Source organism: Terrapene carolina, unplaced genomic scaffold, assembly GCF_002925995.2.
Source record: "Terrapene carolina triunguis isolate 2854851 unplaced genomic scaffold, T_m_triunguis-2.0 Scaffold58, whole genome shotgun sequence".
Taxonomy (NCBI): domain Eukaryota; kingdom Metazoa; phylum Chordata; order Testudines; family Emydidae; genus Terrapene; species Terrapene triunguis.
The window spans coordinates 37,756,624-37,777,165 of record NW_020664409.1 but is presented as its reverse complement, the minus strand read 5'-3'; the positions used below and the strand labels follow the sequence as shown (position 1 = coordinate 37,777,165).

At 46.0% G+C, this 20,542-nt stretch overlaps 1 protein-coding gene across 3 annotated transcripts in view; it reads left to right on the top strand.

Moving 5' to 3' along the window:
• CHST9 (carbohydrate sulfotransferase 9) overlaps positions 1 to 20,542 on the top strand; it is a 255,515-nt gene that overhangs the window by 151,037 nt on the left and 83,936 nt on the right. For all 3 annotated transcript variants that reach the window (XM_026647334.2, XM_026647332.2, XM_026647333.2), the window contains one exon: positions 944 to 1,158. In XM_026647334.2, the coding sequence (XP_026503119.1) occupies positions 1,038 to 1,158 (121 nt within the window). In that variant the 5' untranslated portion in view covers positions 944 to 1,037. The remainder of the gene's footprint in view (positions 1 to 943; positions 1,159 to 20,542) is intronic.

Here is a 20,542-nt window from a genome sequence, read left to right as displayed (position 1 = left end):
TTGCTTTCAAAATCCAGCACATTCTAATTCACTTTAAGAAGCTTTACATTTATATTGTACAAAACCTTTTGTACCTTACTTTGATGAACTCTTAACATCAGCTTTTTAGTGGCAGGTGATGGTTGTTAAATGAACAATTTCCTTCTCCTGTGGCTCTGTGCCATACAAGAAATAAGAATTTTTCAGCCAAGTTTTGGACTTGATTCTGCTACCAGGGAAGTCGGTGGCAAGACTCAGGCTTTTAGTCTGTTTCTCTTCTCCCTCCCCCGTATATTAGTAATGATTGCAAAGTGGCCAGATTCAAAATTCCATTAGTTCTTGTCACTTCAGGCTGGGTTATGTAATCTGATATAGGTTCTTACTGGTTTAGAGAAGGCTACATTTGACCAGCTGTGCAAGGGTGACTGTCGGTCCCTTACTTGCTGTGGAAAGGGTCTTCACACTTGCCTTGTGTAGTCTATAAAAGACTGGACTGGAGCAAGAAGAGGAGCCACAAGATTCTCAACTGCATGGATTTAGTAACGCAACATTCTCCACAACTGCTATGGAGGCACTATGTCCTTTAGTTTTATAGTTAATAGGATGAAATGACAGATTGTGGGGAGCTGTATGTCAGCTTCTGGACTTGGCTTCAGGTTGTGGGGTTGATTTCCTGTCCCTCCCTTGACTCTCCATATTGCACATTCACAGAGCACGAATACTCTGGCTTTATGTAATGGATTTTTGCCTTCACTCCAGAAAAAAATGATTTCTCTTTGAGATTCATTAGGGAAGTGTCAGTATTATGGAAAAATTGTTAGGACTATGGACATAAACTCAAGTGTTCCCAGTCCCCCTCGCTTAGTAGCTTACGTAACCATTATGCTTTGTATTTATACAGGTTCTCCTGAAGAAAAGCCACTTAAGAGATACAGCTAGTTCTTGTGTCCTTTTTTTATTCCAGGTTGCTGTCTCAAAGGAAAGGATGCTAAAGAAGATACAGCTAAATTAAGAACCTATTGGAAAGTGAATCATGCAGCTTTCTGAAAGGAGCTGAAATGCAGCCCTCTGACAGGGTCATGAACCTGAGACAAGTCTTTGTGACTGTATTGATGTTTGGAGTAGCAGGTCTACTCCTCTTCATGTACCTGCAGGCCTGGATTGAAGAACATCCTACAGGTAAAATAGTTTTCTTAACTGTATTGCCTCCATTGCTTTAAGTTGCTGCTTTAAGCTAAAAGAATGATTTGTTGAGAGGGTGTGGTGTGGGTTTTTTATGGGGAGAGGGAAGTGGAATCGGACTCTAACACTCTATACTACAGTGCAGTAATCAGCATATGTATCAAGGAATTGCCCCATGCTATGACTTGCGTTTGTCGAGCAGCTACCTAAGGCCTTGTCTACACTACGGGGGTAAGTTGACCTAAGTTACGCAACTCCAGCTACGTGAATAATGTAGCTGGAGTCAACGTAGCTTAGGTCAATTTACTGCGGTATCTACACTCTCTCGTCGACTTACCTTATTCCTCTCATTCTGGTGGAATACCGGAATCGACAGGAGAGCGATCTGCGGTCGATTTAGCAGGTCTTCACTAGACCCACTAAATCGCCCCCTGGTGCATTGATCGCTGCAGTGTCGATCCCGGTAAGTGTGGATATGCCCTAAGTGGTCTGCGTGAAGAAACATAAATGCAGGCAGGAGTGCCACTGTTGTACTAACACATTAGGATCTCCGTAAAACAGATTTTGGCTTTCTCTGAGTTTCATCTGAGTGACATGTTGTCTCATGAAGAGAAGGCTTTAAGTCCTCCCTTCCTTTCTCTCCCTTCAACCCTGAGACACCCCCCCGCCCCATTTAAAAAGCAACTCTTTTTATTCCAAACACCTGTATCTCCTTTACAGCACCTCTCTGTTGCTTATTGTCCCCAGTTATGGTCTCTCTTCTAAAAATATAGTCACTTAAATGTTGCTACTAAGTAAAATAATTTGAAACACTTGTGAACATACAGTGCAATTTGAGATTACTCTAATATGGATGTTGAATTTACTCTTCAGCTGGATTTTTTACTTTATGCTCTGTATACCTGTGGCTTTTTGGCAATGAACTAGCTTGGAGTTTTGGAGAATCCATAGTTGACAACTATCTTCAAAAAGCTTTTGTGTGCTTCTTTAATCGTATCAGTAGCAGCGTGCTGCTACTAAGACAGCTAGAGATTTTTAATCTGCAAATGGCTTTATTTTTGGGTTGTTTAAAAAAATGTAAAGCATGCTTTGTGCACTCTTCTGAACTGTCACTCTAAGAGTCTTTAGGGACAAATGTTTTTGCTGTAAGCAGAACTGGTTTTAGCCTTTGCGGTGTCCTGCTCAAAATGTACAAGTAGCATGTCTGCATGCAGCGGCTATGTGACTGAAAACTGGCTAGGTTTGAGTTTAGAAGACAGGGCCGGCTTTAGGTACCAACAAACCAAGCACGTGCTTGAGGCGGCATTCCAGCCATCTTTTTTTTTTTTTTCTTTTTCTTGGGGCGGCAAAAGCCTAGAGCCGGCCCTGGCAGCAGCGCGGGGGGCGCCCTGGGGCCGCTGCGGTTTGTGTCGGGGAGAAGCGCCCGCACCTTGTGGCTAGGACGGGTGGGCTCCGAGTGCCGTACACTCCGGCTGGGGGCCGCCCCGTGGGGCACACGTAGGGTTACCATTCGTCCGGATTCCCCCGGACATGTCCGGCTTTTTGAGCTAAAAATAGCGTCCGGGGGGAATTTGTAAATGTCCGGACTTCCCCCGCCCCCATGCAGAGCACGCGCAGCTAACAGGGCGGCCGGCCGGATCCTGCCACTTACATGGGGCTCCGACAGCCAGAGAGAGCCCCTCCTCCGCTTCCCCTGCAGCAGAGATCACTCCCTCCCTCCCTGCATTCACAGATCGCCTCCGGCAGTCTGGAGCTCCTCCCCCGCTCCTCCTCCCCTGCTGCCTAGCGTGCCGGGACGAGTGGCAGGGTAAGGGGGCCAGGGGGTCAGAGAAGGGGCAGGGAGGTTCTGGAGGGGGCAGTCAAGAGATGGGGGGGTTAGGAGTTCGGGGGGGGGCTTTCTGGGGGGTGTGGATAAGGTTTTGGGCAGTCAGGGTACAGGTAGGGGGTAGGGTCCTAGGGGGCCAGTTAGGATGGGGGGAGGGTCTCAGGAGGGGGCAGTCAGGGGACAAGAGGCAGGGAGGCTTAGGTAGGGGGTGGAGTCCTGGGGGGCAGTTAGGGGACAAGGAGCGGGGGGAGGGTTGGGAGTTCTGAGGGGGGCGGGAAGTGGGAGGGAGTGGAAGGGGCAGGGGCGGGGCTAGGGCAGGACGGGGGCGGGGCTCCTCCCATCCTCTTTTTTGCTTGCTGAAATATGGTAACCCTGGCACACGAAGCTGCCTGCAGGTGCCGCAGCCAGGGCCCGAGCCTCCCAGGGGCTGCGGCAGGGCGTCCAGAAGCAGCAGTGGGGACATGGAGGGGACCGGTGCCTGGGGCGCTGCCATGCGGGGCCCGCTGTCAGGGCTCCGCTCCCTCTGGGGCTGCCCTGCCCCGGCTCCTCAGCCCCCTGCCGGGGCAGTCCCCCCCGCTCTGCCCTCCCGAGTTCCGGCCGGTCCTGGAGGCGGGAGCCCTGGCTGGAGGGAATCTGTAGTGAGGCGTGGCCCAGGAGCCCTGTTGCTTACCCCGACCCTGCCAGCGCCGGACCGGCTGGAGGCGAGGGGGGAGCGGGCGGAGTCAGCACTGGTGTGGGGAGCCCAGCGCTGGGGCGACAGGGGGTGAGAGAGGCCACTGGTGGGGGGGGGGGGGGAGACCCCAGGGATGGGGGGGGGGGGGGTGCGGGGGGGCACTGGGGGGGTGGTGAGAGCCCAGGGCTGGGGCGGCAGAGGGGGGCGGGGGGAGCCCAGGGATGGGGTGTGGGGCAGCAAAAAATTTTTTTGTTTGGGGTGGCAAAAAACCTAGAGCTGGCCTGTTAGACTATCTGCTCCTACAGCACTGAACTTTCAATTTCTTAGTATATCTTACTTGAAGCCTGGTAAATTGCTGGAGCATCTGCTAAACTTCACATTCTTGCTAATATAAATGTTCTACTCTGGTTTCAAAGGCTCTTCTAGTTGTGGTGTTACATGCCTCCTAACCATTTTTGGATTTTTGTAGGGAAGCAAAAAACTACATGCTCATTAGCACTCTGTCCCCTGCTAGGTTACAGGTTAGATATTTACTTCCACTCTTATCATTTTTTTCCTCATTAGAATACACTCTTTGCTATCTCTCCTCTTCCTCCAAGTGCTCATGTATTCTCTCACTGGACCTAATTCCACGTTCTTCTATAGCTTGATCTCACTCACTCACCAGCCCCTCACATCTTTGATTTTTCAACAGTGCTATGACTCCCACATTCGCCTTATGAGTGTCCTCTTGACCTGGTCTTCCCCAAGCACCTTTGTGTCCACTCTGATTTAGCTTTTCACACTTGCTCTGTCACTCGCACCTCTAAGGACACCCAGTTTTGAAAGTGACTCGCTGATCTCAAATCTTTCCTGAACCATCTGTTGAATCAGTGATCTCAGCTTCCAACTCTACCATGTACTCTACTCCTCTGTCCTCTGCTCCTCTCTCCCACGGCTCTGTGCACCTGGAATCATCTTCTTGCTCTCTGTTCATGCTTCCTGCCCTTGTGTATAGCAAGGAAAGGGGAAGAATAGCAGCTAAAGGGGTCTCAGAAGCAGAGCTACCAGCTTCTTTCAGGAGCCACCTCCTCTGGTTTGCCAGAAGGGACAGTCTGATATGACTGAGCAGGTGCATCATACTAAGTGTCTTCAGTAAGAGAGGATGAAGGCCTCCCAGAGGGCGAGAGTAAGCATGCCCCCCACACTTTTCTTAACTTACTAGAGCACTGTTGTCTGGTGTGCTGGATTGAACTGAGCAGAGAGTGGGGGATCAGACCTGTATGGGGTAGCACAGCACTTGAGGCATCAGTGCCTGAAGGGTTCCCTGCATGGCTACAGGCCTTACCTGGGCAGAACTTCCATTGAAGCCAACGTGTATGCAACAGCCTTGAAGTGTGGCCTTTTATGTGATGTCAGTGTGAGTTTTGCCTGAGTAAGGATTGCTGGGTTTGGCCCATTCTCCATGCTATCTGATGTATTTCAGAGAAAACATCAAGTATTGTGGCATGAATTGAAAGCTGAGGGGTGAAAACATTATCTACCAGCTATTTCTTAATGTTTGTAGTGGGGCAGCTCCCCCACTCCCGCAGAAAAAGGGTTAAAGTCAGCCCTGGGAGAAGGTTGTGACTGAGAGCTGCTAAGCTGGGCTGCTTGGGGAAGGGGCCACAGCTGGGCCTCACCCCAATCAGGCCACAGCTGGCCTGCATAAAAAGGCTGTGAACCAAAGGCCCAAAAGAGACTCTCTCCAGGCTGGGAGAGAGCAGGGCCTGGCTGCTTGCAGAAAGGGTACTGGAAGTGAAGGAGGGCTGGGGAGAGCCAGAGGAGCAGGGGAGCTCCAGGCTGGCAACTCCCCAGGCTGTAGGGCCTGGTCTAAGGCCCATAGAGGTACTGGGAGGCAGAGGAAGGCAGCAGGTCCGAATCCCCTTGCCTATGATGAGTGGCTTTTACACTGCAGTCTGCCCCAGGGAGCGGGGGCTTGGTGATGACTGGCAGTAGCCCAGACTGAGGCAAGGTGGGGATTAGAGGGTTGGGGGGTTTCCCAGAGAAGGGAGGCCCATAGAAACTGGTGGGGGTATTGCCAGGGGGCAGCCCCAGGGTAAAGGGGCACCAGGGCCCGGGAGGGACACGGGGCTAGCTACAAGCGGGACACTGGCCTGCAGAGGGTGCCCAGGCTGGAAGAGAGCTAATTCCCAATGACCAGCAGGAGGCGCCGCAGGGGTGAGTCCCGCACCTTTACATTGTTGTTTAAATTTAAAGACCCTGTGAATAATAGCTCAGATATGTGGTTGAGGGACAGATGGCCTTATGCCTGGGCCACTTCCTACCTTGGCTTTTGTTCCTCCGTCAATGCCACTGGTCTGTTTCTGGATTCCTTCTGGAGTTCTCTATGCTCTGCCTCTATTAGTGGCAGTCCTTCGTTCCTGGTCTCCGTGGGGTAAAGGGCTTATGGCGGCTCAGCAGTGGGGCCTGGTCTCTGCCACATGGAGTCCCAGCAGCTGCTCTTCAGGAGCTTGCAGTGCAGGACTCTGCACTCAGACTGACCTGAGCTGCTCCCTTTTGAGCCCCACCTCCAATGTGAGCATGACAAGTGGCTGTGGCTAGGCAGGGCCTTCTGGGCCCAGAGCTGTTCACCAGGGTGTATGAGCACCACACCATCACACTCTTGCACACCAGCCCTGCAAAGTTACCACAGCACACCAGCATTCCAAAACATACAGTTAGGATCCTTAACTCCAAAATTTCTCCTCTTAGTTGGTGTCTGGCTCCTGACATGACTTAATGTGGCTTAGTCAGTAAGTACAGCTGGCTGAAGACTACAAAATAATTTGTGAATAGATGCTGTAATTTTGGCAGCTTGGTTTCATTGTTGTTTTTTTAACGGGGTTATATTGTTTGGCAAATATTCCAATGGGTGCTTGGTAGTCATGAAAACACACATGAATGCTGAATTTTCTTTGACTTCAGAACGAATGATTCATCTCAAAAGTTATGCCATATGCCCTCTCCTGGAGCACCACTGGTTCCTGAGGATGGAAAAGTCCACTTATGCCTCCCTCCTTGGTGACTTTGTAGCTTACCTGGGATAAATCTGGGTTCTCTATACACTTCTCTCCTTCCCTTCTAGAGCATCAGAGGAGCTGTGTCCCCTCCTGTAGCAGTTTACTTTCTTCTCCCCAACTCCCTCTCTGTTTGGGCTCAGCACTAAAGCTGATCAAAACAATTCTGCCAAAACATTTTTATAAGAATTTGCCAATTAGTCAAAATCAAAATGTTTCACTGAGATGGTTCAACTTCCACAAAATTCCACCCGAACCGAGGCAGGGTTCCATCACAAGAGCGTCTGGTTTCCTGCCAGCTTGCTCACCAAATGGACTGCCTGTGGCTTGATTCCCTTTTATGGAGACTTCTGAAATTTTTGGTTTCTCATTCAAAATCTGAACCAAATCAGATTTCAAAATATTGATTTCCTCTGCAAAATAGAACAGCTTTTTCTGCCTAGCTCTACCCATCACTCGTTCCTGGGTAGTCTCAATCATATGCAGGCTACCCGGGGCATGTCAGTCAGGCTCCTTGCTCCTATAGACTGTTCATGTTTCAGCCAGGTTAATAGGCAGATCCTTAAGGACCGGAGAAACCTGCTCTTATCTGGAACCTCCAAATAGCAGGGGGATACATACCTAACGTGTCATATTTAGTATTTCTCATTTGTTAAGCTTTTATTAAAAGTCAATCTAATCAGGGAACAGAAAGAAGCAGTATCATGTGACTGAGATGGCCAGTCACACACCATGAACTGCCAAAGCAAACAATTCATGAATAAGCCTTTGTGTGAAATTTGTCCACATAAACTAGTCTGTGACTACCTAATATACTTGTAGAAACTGGGATCAGTGTGCAAAAAGGGGCCAACTTAGCAATAGACATTTGCAATGAATAATTTTAACCAGCTTCTTTTTAGTAAGCTTGAAATACTTCTATAATAGGAGTCTTGGGTAGCATATAGGGATCATTTTGTGTCTGTCTATCTTACAAACTCAGCAGGAGCAAAACAGTACTACAGTCTAGTCAACCCTTCTCCAGTTACTGGTTGAAATGCCCCATTTCTCCTGAGGCTGCCCTTCTGGGAGTATTCAGTATTTATCCCTGTTGTCTAAATACCCACTGTGCATAATTTTTATCGACCCAGTAATGGCTTGAAGCAGAAAGAGCGGATTTAAAGGGATCAGTAAATGCCATTTTGAGGGAGGTTATAGTGCTATTGGAAAATCTCCCAGAGAGAACAGGATATAAGTGGATGAATTTCACTCTATAGATCAAAACAGAGTTGGCTTTTTCTCTCTTAAATGTATGTCTGCTGAAGGGAGGTTGTACAGTCCTTTTCTACTCCTGTATTTGGCAAATATCTGTATCAAGGGTAGATAAAGTTTGATACTTTGCATTGTAACAGTGTTATGAGTAAAAATACATGAAATGCCATATTGGATCAGAGCAGTATTCTAAGTTCATTAGGTGTATCTCCAGCAGCAGCAGCCAAGACCAGATATTTCAGAAAAAAGTGTAAAAAATCCCCATAATGAACCAGAACAACCATGTCCCTTGAGGGGGAGATTGCATCTGAACTCCAAGCATCTATTGGTTGGCCACTATCCTGAAACCTTTCTTCTAACTTTATATTTAACTGTACGATAACTGGGCATGCATTATCTATATAAATATTTAGTCCTCTTAGACCCTACTATGCTATTTTCCTCATATTGTGGTGGAGTTGGTTGTGTTCTAAATTATTGATTTTAATTTCCTTATCTTATACAGCAAGAACAATGTAATCTGAGTGCCTTGCTGGCTTTCTCAATGCCATTTATTCAATATGTGCTTAAATATGGCAAGTGAAATCTATGCATGTGGGTGGTCCTAAGCACCTATATTCTAGCTTCAGTTCTTACTATTCTGGATAGTTATCCGTTCTTGTGAAGTTGAATGGGGGGAAAATAGCTAATATGTGACAGAAGGTGGGATATCAATCTTTAAATACACTGTAGAATTATCAGGCACATGATTTCTTTTGTTCAATTTGAACTGAACAGATGTTTTTGAAACAGGCACCTACAGCTTTGCTGCAGTAATGGGATGGGATTTAACTGAATTGTTTTTCATTCCTTTTTCCCCCCCTGGATGATTGTCTGCCAGTTTCATTGTCCTCAATGTAACCTCTTTGCCAGAGTTGAATCTGGAGCATATATTGAAACAGTGTGACATCTTCAAATCACTTTCCTGTTTTTCATACACTTGAAGCAAAAAAATGGATGGGATCTAGAAATCAAAGCAGTCAAATTTGCTGTACGTTTTTGTGTGAAGCCTTTGGTGGGTGATCTGAAAGGGGATATCTATTAATTGGCCACACTGCTGATTGCAGAATAGGCCAATATAATGTGTACTGATTAATTTATTTATGATTCTGAAACAAAAAGTGAACTTTGTTATTGGCAGCCAGTGTAGTATCAATCCCCCGTAACGGCCCAGGTTTGACTTTTATAACAATTCTTAGTTTAATAGCTGTATGATTCCAGGTAGTGCTTTTCTTAGAGATTGACAAGACTGGCAAGGAAACCTGCCTTGTTTCCTGACAGCTCGCCTGCCAGGTGGGCTACTGCAGAGCCTGGAGGCTCTGGAAGCCCCAGCTGGAGCCCAAGCTCCTAGGGCTGCCAAGAATCCTGCGCAAGGGGGGGAACCTAGAAACCTGGAGAGCCTCTGCTCCAGCCGGGACTGCCAGGAACCTGGCTCTGAGTCTAAGGCAGCCTGCCAGGCGGGGTGGTGGGTGAGCTTTCAGGAAATCAGGCAGGTTTCCATTGGACAATTGGATGAAACTGACAATTCCAGCAGAACATGTAGATTGTCAAATTGGTATTTTCCAATTTTCAAAAAAAAAAAAAAATTGGAAAAATGTCCAGGCAGCTCTAGTTTATAACATTACATTAGTCTTACTGCAGACCTGGCATTTCATTTCATTTGGGGAATATTGAGGAGAATCCATCGTCTGACTTTTGATGATCATTTGGGTACATAGGAATTGAGCTACATATTATATTGGTATATTAATGGAGGAAGAATGATCCAGTGGTTTGGGGCCCAAGTTCAGTTCACAGCTCTGTTTCAGGCTTCCTGTGTGAAAGTAGGTAAGCCACTGGGGATAATAGTGTTTCCTTATTTCATTGGGTTGTTGAGGTGTTTAAAAATACTATGATGATGGGGGGTGGGTGGGGGAGGCATATATACCCAGAATAGATCAATATTACTATACAAACAGCATATGATTTAGTTGGAACTATTCAGGAACAACTCTCAGGGTGCAAAGTGTTCAAGGAAGAAAACTGTCTCTAAGTTTTTTTTTTTAACTAAAGAAAAGAAGTAACTCTGAAGATGATGTAAAAGAAAAAGCAAGACTAAAAGGCAATCATGTAGTCTTTATTATAGTACACCTCTACCCCAATATAACGCGACCCGATATAACACGAATTCGGATATAACATGGTAAAGCAGCGCTCTGGGGGGGGGAGGGGAGAGGAGGCGGGGCTGCGCACCCCGGTGGATCAAAGCAAGTTCGATATAACGCGGTTTCACCTATAACGCAGTAAGATTTTTTGGCTCCCGAGGACAGCGTTATATCGAGGTAGAGGTGTACTTAAACACATGGGGTCAAACTATTTTCTAAATTTTTACTGTGTTTCTCTGGAAAACATCCCACAACTTTTAATTGGATTCAATGCAACCTATTCGTGGTTTTATATTTTAATTTGAGGCTAGCATAGCTGAAAAGTACATGTCACATCAGGAAGTAACTTTTTTTTCCTTCTCTGCCACTTCAAGTTTTGATCCCTGGATGTATTTGTGATGTGAATGTTACTACTCTTAACCAAAATACGGAGTAAACTAGTACCATGTATTACTGTGGTTTCTAAGTCTTTGAACACTTCTGCCAGTCAACTCTGGTTTAGTGGTCAAATCAATTAATAAAAAAAAAAAATGTTTCATCTTTGTGTGAAATCTTCACAATTCATTTATTTAGGGTAGTGATTTTTATGTCTTCTGTAGGACAATGAATTTTAGACACTACTATATGTACACTGTGGAAGAAACTGTACTCTGTTACACCTGTGCAGCCGTGGAACTAAATAGGGTTGAATGTATGTAATGAAGAGCAGAATTTGACCATTTGGTTTAGGTGATGATTAATAGAAAACGTGGCTAAATCCCTCACTGCTTGGAATATCTCTACCTGTATGTGTATCCCATAGGTATTAGTAATGTTATGTAACAGTACTCCTTCCAATAAAATTCCCTACTGCAGGGCTTCTCCTGGAGACCAAACCCATAAGTATTATTGTCCTCTTACACGATGTGCATCTGTATCTTCTGGCAAGTATTGCATCATGAGTGACAAATTTTATAGCAAGACTTTTTGGCCTTGTCTCCACTACAGAGTTTTATCAACAAAAGGCAGTTTTTGTCAACAAAACTGAATGCGTACACACTGCGATGCGACTTTTGTTGGCAAAAATGCCTTGTTTTGCCGACAAAATAAAACCACCCCGATGAGGGACATAAGGCTTTCTGCACACAATTTTTGTCAACAAAGTGCCAGTGTAGACACTACGCTTGATTTTATCACTCTACTTGGTCTCCAGGAGGTGTCCCATAATGCCCAATCTGACCACTCTAGTCATCAATTTGAACTCCACTGCCCTGCAGCCAGGTAAACAACCATGCTCCCCTCCCCCTTAGAAGCCCTGGGAATTTTTGAAATTCCAATTCCTGTTGACTCAGCATGGAGAGGTCGCATCACATCTTCCCAGGTGACCTTGGCGGGTTATCACAGCAAATGCTCTCCCGCTTGGACCACTGTGGTGCGGGTGGATCTGATCAGTATATGGGGAGAGGAGGCTGTGCCGTTCCAGCTGTGTTTGAGCTGTGGGAATTTTGATATCTACGGGCAGATCTGTCCAGGGCCGGCACCAGCTGAGCAAGCTGGTGCTTGGGGCGGCAGATTGTTGGAGGCGGCATTCCGCCCAATCCTAGGGCGGCACGGCCGCTTTTTTGTTTGTTTGTTTGTTTGGGTTTTTTTGTTCTTGTTCCGCTTCAGCCGCCCTGTAGGGGGCGGTGGCGCGGAGAACCAGAGCGCCCTGCAGAGCAGTCCTCTTCCTTCCCTCCCTGCCGACAGGAGCGGAGCCCTCGCGGCAGGCGGCAGGAGGCGACGCAGCGGGAGGGGCCACGTGGCAGCGCCCCTGCTTTTTTTTTTTTTTTTGCTTTGCCGTTCTGGCCGCCCTGTTTTTGTTTGTTTTTGTTTTGTTTTTTGTTTTTGTTTTATTTTGCTTGGGGCGGCCAAAAAGCCAGAGCCGGCCCTGGATCTGTCAAGGCTTGTGTGAAAAGGATTATGATCGGGACACGCTGCAGTGCAGAGTGAAGATAAAGAAACTGAGGCAGGCGTACCATAAGGCGAGGGAGGCAAACAGTCACTCCAGTGCTGCAGTGCCATCCTCAATGGCAACCCCACCTCCACTGCCAAGAGCCCTGTGGATACTTCGGCGGGCCTGGAGGTGGTGGAAAGAGAACCGAACCCGGAGGACGAAGTCATTGATGAAGAAGTGGAGTTAGACAACAATGTGGTGCTCCCAGTGGGGCAGTCAGTCAGGAACTGTTCACCACTCCGGAGGTGTCTAGCCAGTCTCAGCAGTTGCTCTCCAGCAAGCAAGAAGTAGGAAAGGAGATGCCTGGTAAGTGGCTGTGGTTTGACGAGTGCGGAGGTGGGTTCAGGGTATAGAAATGTACACGGCTGGCTGTTTCTGTATGCCGGACATTTGCCCATGCAGCTAATCATTACGGCTGAACAGGGTGTTGATGCATGCCGAAATCTCATGGGAATCCTCCAGAGAGATCTCTAGGAAAGTTTCCTGGAGGGTACTCAGCAATCCTCTGCCGAAGGTTCCTTGGCAGAGCTGCTTTGTTCCTTTCCCCATTGTAGGAAACTTTCCCACACCATTCGGCAATCACTTGTGCAGGGACCAAAGCGGCACACAGGCGAGCAGCATAGGGATCAGGGTGGAAGCCATAAGTGTGTAGTAGATGTACCCTCACTTCCCTGCTTACCCTCAGCAATGAGATCTGCTACAATGACCCCCAACCTGTGGAAAAGTGTGCGAGAATTTTTTCTCTAGTCAGCTGCACCACAACCCTTGCAGAGTGCTCTTTTTCCCCATGTAGAGCGCCAACTCCAGCCAACACTCATCATGCTTTGGGTGTTCGTCAAGATGTGTGCCTGCCAAGGGTCAGTGAGAAAGTGATTGTTATGTTGCAAAAGGTGTATTTTGCTGAAAAGTTTCAATGTTATGCGTGAACTTAACAGTCATGTTTCTGTGCATTGTTCCTTGTGCTTTGGAAAATATGGCCTTCAGGAACACCCCCCCCACACACTGGCCGAGCGTCTCCGCCAGATAAGAAAGCGCCCAAAACGGAGCAAAGAAGATATGTTCTGGGAGGTACTGCACTTCTCCAATGCAGAGAAAAGGGAATGCAAGGAGTGGAGGGAAGCGGAAAGGCAGGACAGAAAAGAAAATCAGAAGTTTGTAAAGGAAGCTACTAAGCAGATGATTAAAGTAATGGAGGACCAAATACAGATGCTGAAGTCCTTAATAATGCTGCAGACTGAGTAGATGCATGCCCACCCTCCCTGCAGCACATTGAGAACTTTTACATGCCCCCTCCCCTCAAAAAAACCTCTGCTTGCACCGTCCTTTCCGGTTCCGGGTCTTCTCGGTTTCCCCTTCACTCCTTCCTCTTGGACAACTTTCAAAATGATAGCTGGACATACACACAGCTCTGAAAGTCTGCCCTTCCATGGTACCACCTTTCCTACCAAGTGCGCCTGTGTGTGTGGTGTTGCTTTTATTAAACAAGAAAAGTTTTTGAACAGTAACTCATCTTTGTTTCCTACAAATTGAGATAACAGGAACTTTCCAATACATACACAGGCACTGTAATCATTTGCTTACTGGAATGTAAGGCCCCCAATGTCGTCATTGCTTCCTAGGAAAACTACACGTAATGTAACATTGCAGCACCAATCACAGAGATTACTGGTTCTCATTTTCAAAGTGTTGCCTCAAAGCCTCCCTGATTCTAATTGCCCCCGTTGAGCCCATCTGATAGCCCTGGTATCTGGCTGCTCAAAATCAGCAGTCAAGTGGTCTGCCTCAACATTCCACCCCTGAGTAAACCTTTCACCCTTAGCTTCACAAAGATTATGCAATGTACAACATGTGGCTATGACCATGGGAATATTATCCTCATTGAGGTCTAACCTGCCACAAAGGCATCGCCAGCGTGCCCTTAATTTGCCAAAGGCACATTCCCCGGTCATCTGGCACCTACTCAGCCTGTTGTTGAACCGCTCCTTACTTCTGTCCAGGTTTCCTGTGTAAAGTTTCATAAGCTACGGCTGTAAGGCATACACCAGGAGTCCCAGGATCACTATGGGCATTTCAATATCCCCCACTGTAATCTTCTGGTCTGGAAAGAAAGTCCCCGCTTGTAGCATAAGAATGGCCATCCTGGGTCAGACCAAAGGTCTATCTAGCCCAGTGTCCTGTCTTCTGACAGTGGCCAATGCCAGGTGTCCCAGAGGGAATCAACAGAACAGGTAATCATCAAGTGATCCATTCCCTGTTGCTCATTCCCAGCTTCTGGCAAACAGGCTAGGGACACTGTCCCTGCTCGTCCTGGCTAAATGCCATTGATGGACCTATCCTCCATGAATTTATCTAGTTCTTTTTTGAACCCTGTTATAGTCTTGGCCTTCACAACATCCTCTGGCAAAGAGTTCCACAGGTTGACTGTGCGTTGTGTGAAGAAATACTTCCTTTTGTTTGTTTTTAAACCTGCTGCCTATTAATTTTTATTTGATGACCCTATAGTTCTTGTGTTATGAGAAGGAGTAGATAACACTTCCTTATTTACTTTCTCCACACCAGTCATGATTTTATAGACCTCTATCATATGCCCCCTTAGTCGTCTCTTTTCCAAGCTGAAAAGTCCCAGTCTTCTCATACGGAGGCCGTTCCATACCCCTAATAATTTTTGTTGCCCTCTCTGAACCTTTTTCAATTCCCATATAACTTTTCTGAGATGGGGTGACCACATCTGCACACAGTAGTCAAGATGTGGGCGTACCATGGATTTACGTAGAGGCAATATGATATTTTCTGCCTTGTTATCTATCCCTTTCTTAATGATTCCCAACATTCTGTTCGCTGACCGCCGCTGCACATTGAGTGGATGTTTTCAGGGAACTATCCACAATGGGATTATGTTTTGCAGTGTGCATTACTTTGCACTTATCAACACTGAATTTCATCTGTCATTTTGTTGCCCAGTCACCCAGTTTTGAGAGATCCTTCTGTAGCTCTTCGCAGTCTGCCTGGGACTTAACTATCTTAAGTAGTTTTGTATCATCTGCAAATTTTGCCACCTCACTGTTTACCCCTTTTTCCAGATCATTTATGAATATGTGGAATAGGACTGGGCCCAGTACAGACCCCTGGGGAACACTACTATTTACTTCTCTCCATTCTGAAAACTGAGGGTGGTGTTCCTGAAGATGCATGCATCATGCTCCTTCCGGACCACCCCAAGTTGATGTCAGTGAAATGCCCACGGTGATCCACAAGTGCCTGCAACATCATGGAGAAGTATCCCCTTCTTACTGATGTACTCCATCACAAGGTGGTCTGTGTATGCTATCTATCACCCCATCACAGTTAGGGAAACCCATTTCTGCAAAGCTGTCCACTATTTCACGCACATTTCCCATTGATTCTTCGTAGCAGGATGCGATTAATTCCCCTGCACACTTGCATTAACACAATGATTGACTTCCCGACTTCAAATTGATTCGTGACTGCCGGTAGCAGTCTGGAGTCGCCAGCTTTCACACAGCGATTGCCACACACTTCTCTACCAATAGGGCAGGTCTCATTCTGCAAAGTTCCAGGAAGGTGGCTTTCCGTATCTGAAAGTTCTGTAGCCACTGCTCATCGTCCCACACCTGCATGACATATGATCCCACCATTCAGTGCTTGTTTCCTGAGCCCAAAAGTGATGGTCCACCCTCTGAAGCTGTAGTGTGACTGCCAAAGCAATCTAAAGTTAGGAACTTCGTGATTAACTGCACTGTCATCCACAATGTCTTCATGACAGTTGTCAGAGCATAGGAGAGCAGCGCGGGATCCATCCCTTCTCACAAAGATACTGGGGTGCACAGCAAACAAGGGCCATTGAAAAATGCCGCGAAAGAAAGCCGGAAGCCCCTGGAATGCTGGGACAGAAAGCAAAACATCATGACACATTGAGCCTGGTCCCAAGATGTTCCTTGATCCACTCTGCCTTCCCACAACACCTAGTGGCAGAAGGTGTCGAGCTGGACAGTACATTGCTCACACCATTGATAGTGCTCCAACTGTGGACACGCTCTGCCAACACGGAGCGAGTGTGAACATGACATCCCAATTTTTAGCATAGCGATTTTTGAGTGTCTGTCACTTTTGTCAACCAAAACTCTGCAGTGTAGACAAGGCCTTTGTGTTCATAGTGACAATGCAACTTTCTATCTGCATGATCATGCCTGGAATTCACAGTGCACAGCTTAGCAAAAGCTGGCTGTGTAGGCAAAGTCATCCTCCAAGTTCCTACTAGGCAGTTTATCACCCTCCATTAAAGACAATAATATAGCAATTATCAGCATACCCGAAGGCTAATAGAGATTTTCCTCTGCGCCTTTGCAGTGTATGTGGGCAGAATAAGTCTACTAAGCAAAAACAACTTACTTCTGGCTATTGCCTTCACATCTTCTTATTGTAGTTTAAACTCAAATGTTAGCCTAAGATTCTTTCTAGAATTTTTTTGATTAAAAGATAGTCCTTTGACTTGACCTGACTGCAAAATTAGGATATTACCATTTTAAAAAAATCTAACTGACCCTTGATACATTTACCAGTCACTGCCTCCTTGACTTTGCCACTATATGCATTTCTTGGTTCTTGTGTTATTTTGCTCTTTCATTTCATTGTGATTGGGTTTTTCCTTGCCTCTGATTTCAAAATATATTTTATTCATATACAACCAAAACACTCAGCCCAAAACAGAGGAAGTTTTAATGTACTTATTGACAGCATAGCTCTACTCAGATAGTTTAGCTTAGCTTTTTACATCCCGCCCCCTTCTCTGGTTTCATAGATGGGCTCCTATAATGGGTTTTTTTGCCTCCCCTCCCTTCCTCAAAGTTTGAGAGGTTGCATGAAGTATTTCACTACAAATAGAGCATATAATGGCACCATTTACCCCCTAATGGTATATCTATACTACAATGCAAGTCCATGCTTGAGACCAGACTCAAGCCTAGCCCCCCCCCCTTGCGTCTACACTGCAATTGTGCTAACCCCGGGCTTGTACCCAGAGTCCCAGGACCTTGCAAGGCTAGAGGGTCTGCGTTCATGTTAAGCCAGGATCCAGGGTGTGAGCCCTATTGGTTTGCAATGTAGATGTAGCCCTGCTTGACTTCAGTCCTGGGAGTATCCCACAATTCAATGGGACAACTTCATTAGTCCTCTCTATCCTACCAATCTGCAATCCACTCTATTGAAAACTGAAGCTATCCCCTCTTTGCAAACTGCAGCAACTCAGGTCAGCAATAACCCATTCTCTTCAGATCACTGATCTGCAAGCACACTATCACAGAACTTCCTGGGTTTGCAATGGAAAGCGAACCAATGAAGCCTTTTGCAAAGTGAACTGCTTCCTGGAAATGAGCAGCGTGAGCAGTAAAGTTTTTTTACCATAGTCCTAGGGGTGGAGTGGCCACATTTTGGGGGAAGGAGGTGCTAGGGATTCTGGGATATAGTTACTTTGACTTGGGTCAGCGCACTGCAGTGTGGGTGCCAGAGCATGGGTTAGAAGAGCCCTAACTTAGGGTTAAAATACAGTGTAGATGCTCAAGCCCAGGGTTCCTTGGCATGGGTCAACTGACTCAAATCCCACTAACTCTGGGCTTACATTGCAGTGTAGAGTGAGTGTGTGTGCATGTGCACACACTGCTTGTCTAAAGTATAGAAAAGTTGTTCTAAGATGAATAAAATAGACTACACATTTTAAATTATGGAATGTGCAGGGTGAGAAGGTCACTTTGAGCTGCTTGAGCACTGTATCAGTGTATGAAAGCTCTAACTCTGTGGTTACATAATGTAATTTAGGTTGTATTAGCTGCATAATGCATAAGCTTCACCCCAGGATCTCTCTTCCTCCTCATGCTCCATTCCTGCACTATGCAGAATTTAGGAAGAAAGAGGACAAAGCTGGCTTCAAGCTACCATTTTACATCTCCTGTGTTCTGCTGTGATGGGGTCTACAACTCCCACACAAAACATAGGCATGAAGAGGTGGAGAACTTCCCTGTATGCAAACACCAAAACCAGCCCCAGACCTGCTCAGGTCTGATAAATCTCCATATGGAGAGTGATGACCCCAGCAACAGAAGCTGCTGGAGCCAAGGCCCAAGTTAAAAGAATGAGGAGTCCTTGTGGCACCTTAGAGACGAACAAATTTATTTGAGCATAAGCTTTCGTGGGCTAAAACCCACTTCATCGGTAGCCCACGAAAGCTTATGCTCAAATAAATTTGTTCGTCTCTAAGGTGCCACAAGTACTCCTGTTCTTTTTGCTGATACAGACTAACACGGCTACCACTCTGAAACCTGTTCCCAAGTTAAGAAACCCAAGTAACTTATTACAAGCATCCACTTAAAAATAACTCCCATGTGATCTGCGATCCTCTTAAGCCGTGGATTGTTCCTTGGGTTCACAAATCCCCTTACATGAGTTGATTGGAGGAGGAGAGAGTTGAAGGGCTGTTTTAATGTTAATCCCCCAGGGAGAGCATGGTGTGTTGGTTTTAGCTAATCCAGTTAGAAACACTCATTTGTGTTAAATGTGAAAAAATATTCATGTCTGGCACTTCAAAAGTAGAATTTTGTAGGTGCATTGTGAAGTGAGGAAAGCATTTTTAGATGAAAAATGCTAAAATAACTTTCCCCACATAAGCTGTTTTTTTATTTCTTAAGGAACAGGCAGACACTGTCAGCTGAGCTGAGGGGAGCAAGCCTGTTTGCTATTGCAAATCTCTTATTTCCAAAAAATTCTCAAATTTGGACAAAAATAATGCCTTAATGGGGATATAAGTTCTGATAATCTCCATTCTCTTCTGGGAGAGTGCAGTGGAGGGGGAAGTTGTATGGTTTAAATGAGAAGGCATTGTTCTTGACCTGAAATGGCCAGTGCTAATTTATTAGCGTGGTATTTTATCTGACCTGGTAAACCCTAAATTCTGATAAAGTGTTTACTTTCTTGGTCTGAGATAGGACAGAAGTAGCAGATAGTCCCAGCATAGAATACTCTAGTACTGCTAGGCATAAGGAGATAGACTTCCCCCAGTTCTCATTCTCATTAAACCAGCCATTCAGTGGCTTTGTGACTACGGTTGGCAGATTAAATGAAATGAAATGTATGCTTTGCAAACTCCATGTGAGGATCAATGCTTTTTGTGGGAATGGCACAAGTTCAGATCAGTACTCTTAAAGAACATGCACAGTCAATCCAATACAAAACAGCTGTTACTGATGGAGGTTGGGAGAGAAAAGTCACAAACTTTGTGACCTGGTGTTCAGGGTGTTGCCCTTTGTAATACATTATTGAGCGCATCATTGAGTAAGAGAAACCATAGACCCTTCGTTACAGGATGGCTACACGAGAGAGTACTGAAAGCTTATGGGCTTTACACCTTTTTCCTTTGCCTTCCACCTCCTACTCTGTTGCTAACTTTGCTCTTATAGCCTCTGACCCACAAACCCCTCAATGCCAACCAGCAAGGGGCTTATAAGGCTATTATGATTCTGGTATGTACATTCTGGTTCACCAAAGAAAGTCATGTGAGGTCTTATGAAAGCCAGAGTCACATTGGTGATTAATATCATTGTAAAATGTATGGATGGATATTCAGTATTGTCGGAGAAAAACTGAGTTCTCACTTTTTGTTTGGGTACAGCAAGTCAGATGCTTTATTAACTCTCACAATTGTGCAGAGGGAGAGAGCTAAGCAGGTCTCCCCCTGGTAACTAATTACAGCAAGCATTTATACCTTTCATTACAGAAATAATGAGGGACAGCTGCATTTTGTTATACATAGGCCATCTTGATATCTTAATTCCTTACTTGTTTTGACTCTTGCCAACATACAATATTTTCTATACCTTATCTACACAAGGTCTTCTACACCTTATCTATACAAGGTCACAATAACTTCTCACACAGTTCTTTCTCACCCGCCTCACACAATCCTCGCTTCTACAAATCTCGCGTTATCAGGGTTACAGTTAGCCTGACTCTTGCTAACTAACTGTCATGCATTGCAGTTCCTTTCTGTCAGTTCTTTCTCTGCTTCCACAATATGTATACTGAAACTCTGTTCTAACATCTATATCATGGGAGAGGTGGAGAAACCAGTTTCCTATCAGAAAATGTTTGTCTGTCTGTCTCTGTCGCCATGTAAATTTAACCTTGTAAGCTAAACCAATGCGGGAGAGTTATTTACATACAAAGTCAACAGGGGCAGGAAGGGGATGTGAAATCACTAGGCAGCACATCAGAGAATAAGTCGTGGGGGGGGGGGTATACTGACTCTGAGAACAGACAATGAACTCTTGGGGATATAAGGAGAAGGCAAGGTAGACACCCCTTTATCCTATACAGTAACTCTTCACTTAAAGACAGGTTTCAGAGTAGCAGCCGTGTTAGTCTGTATCCGCA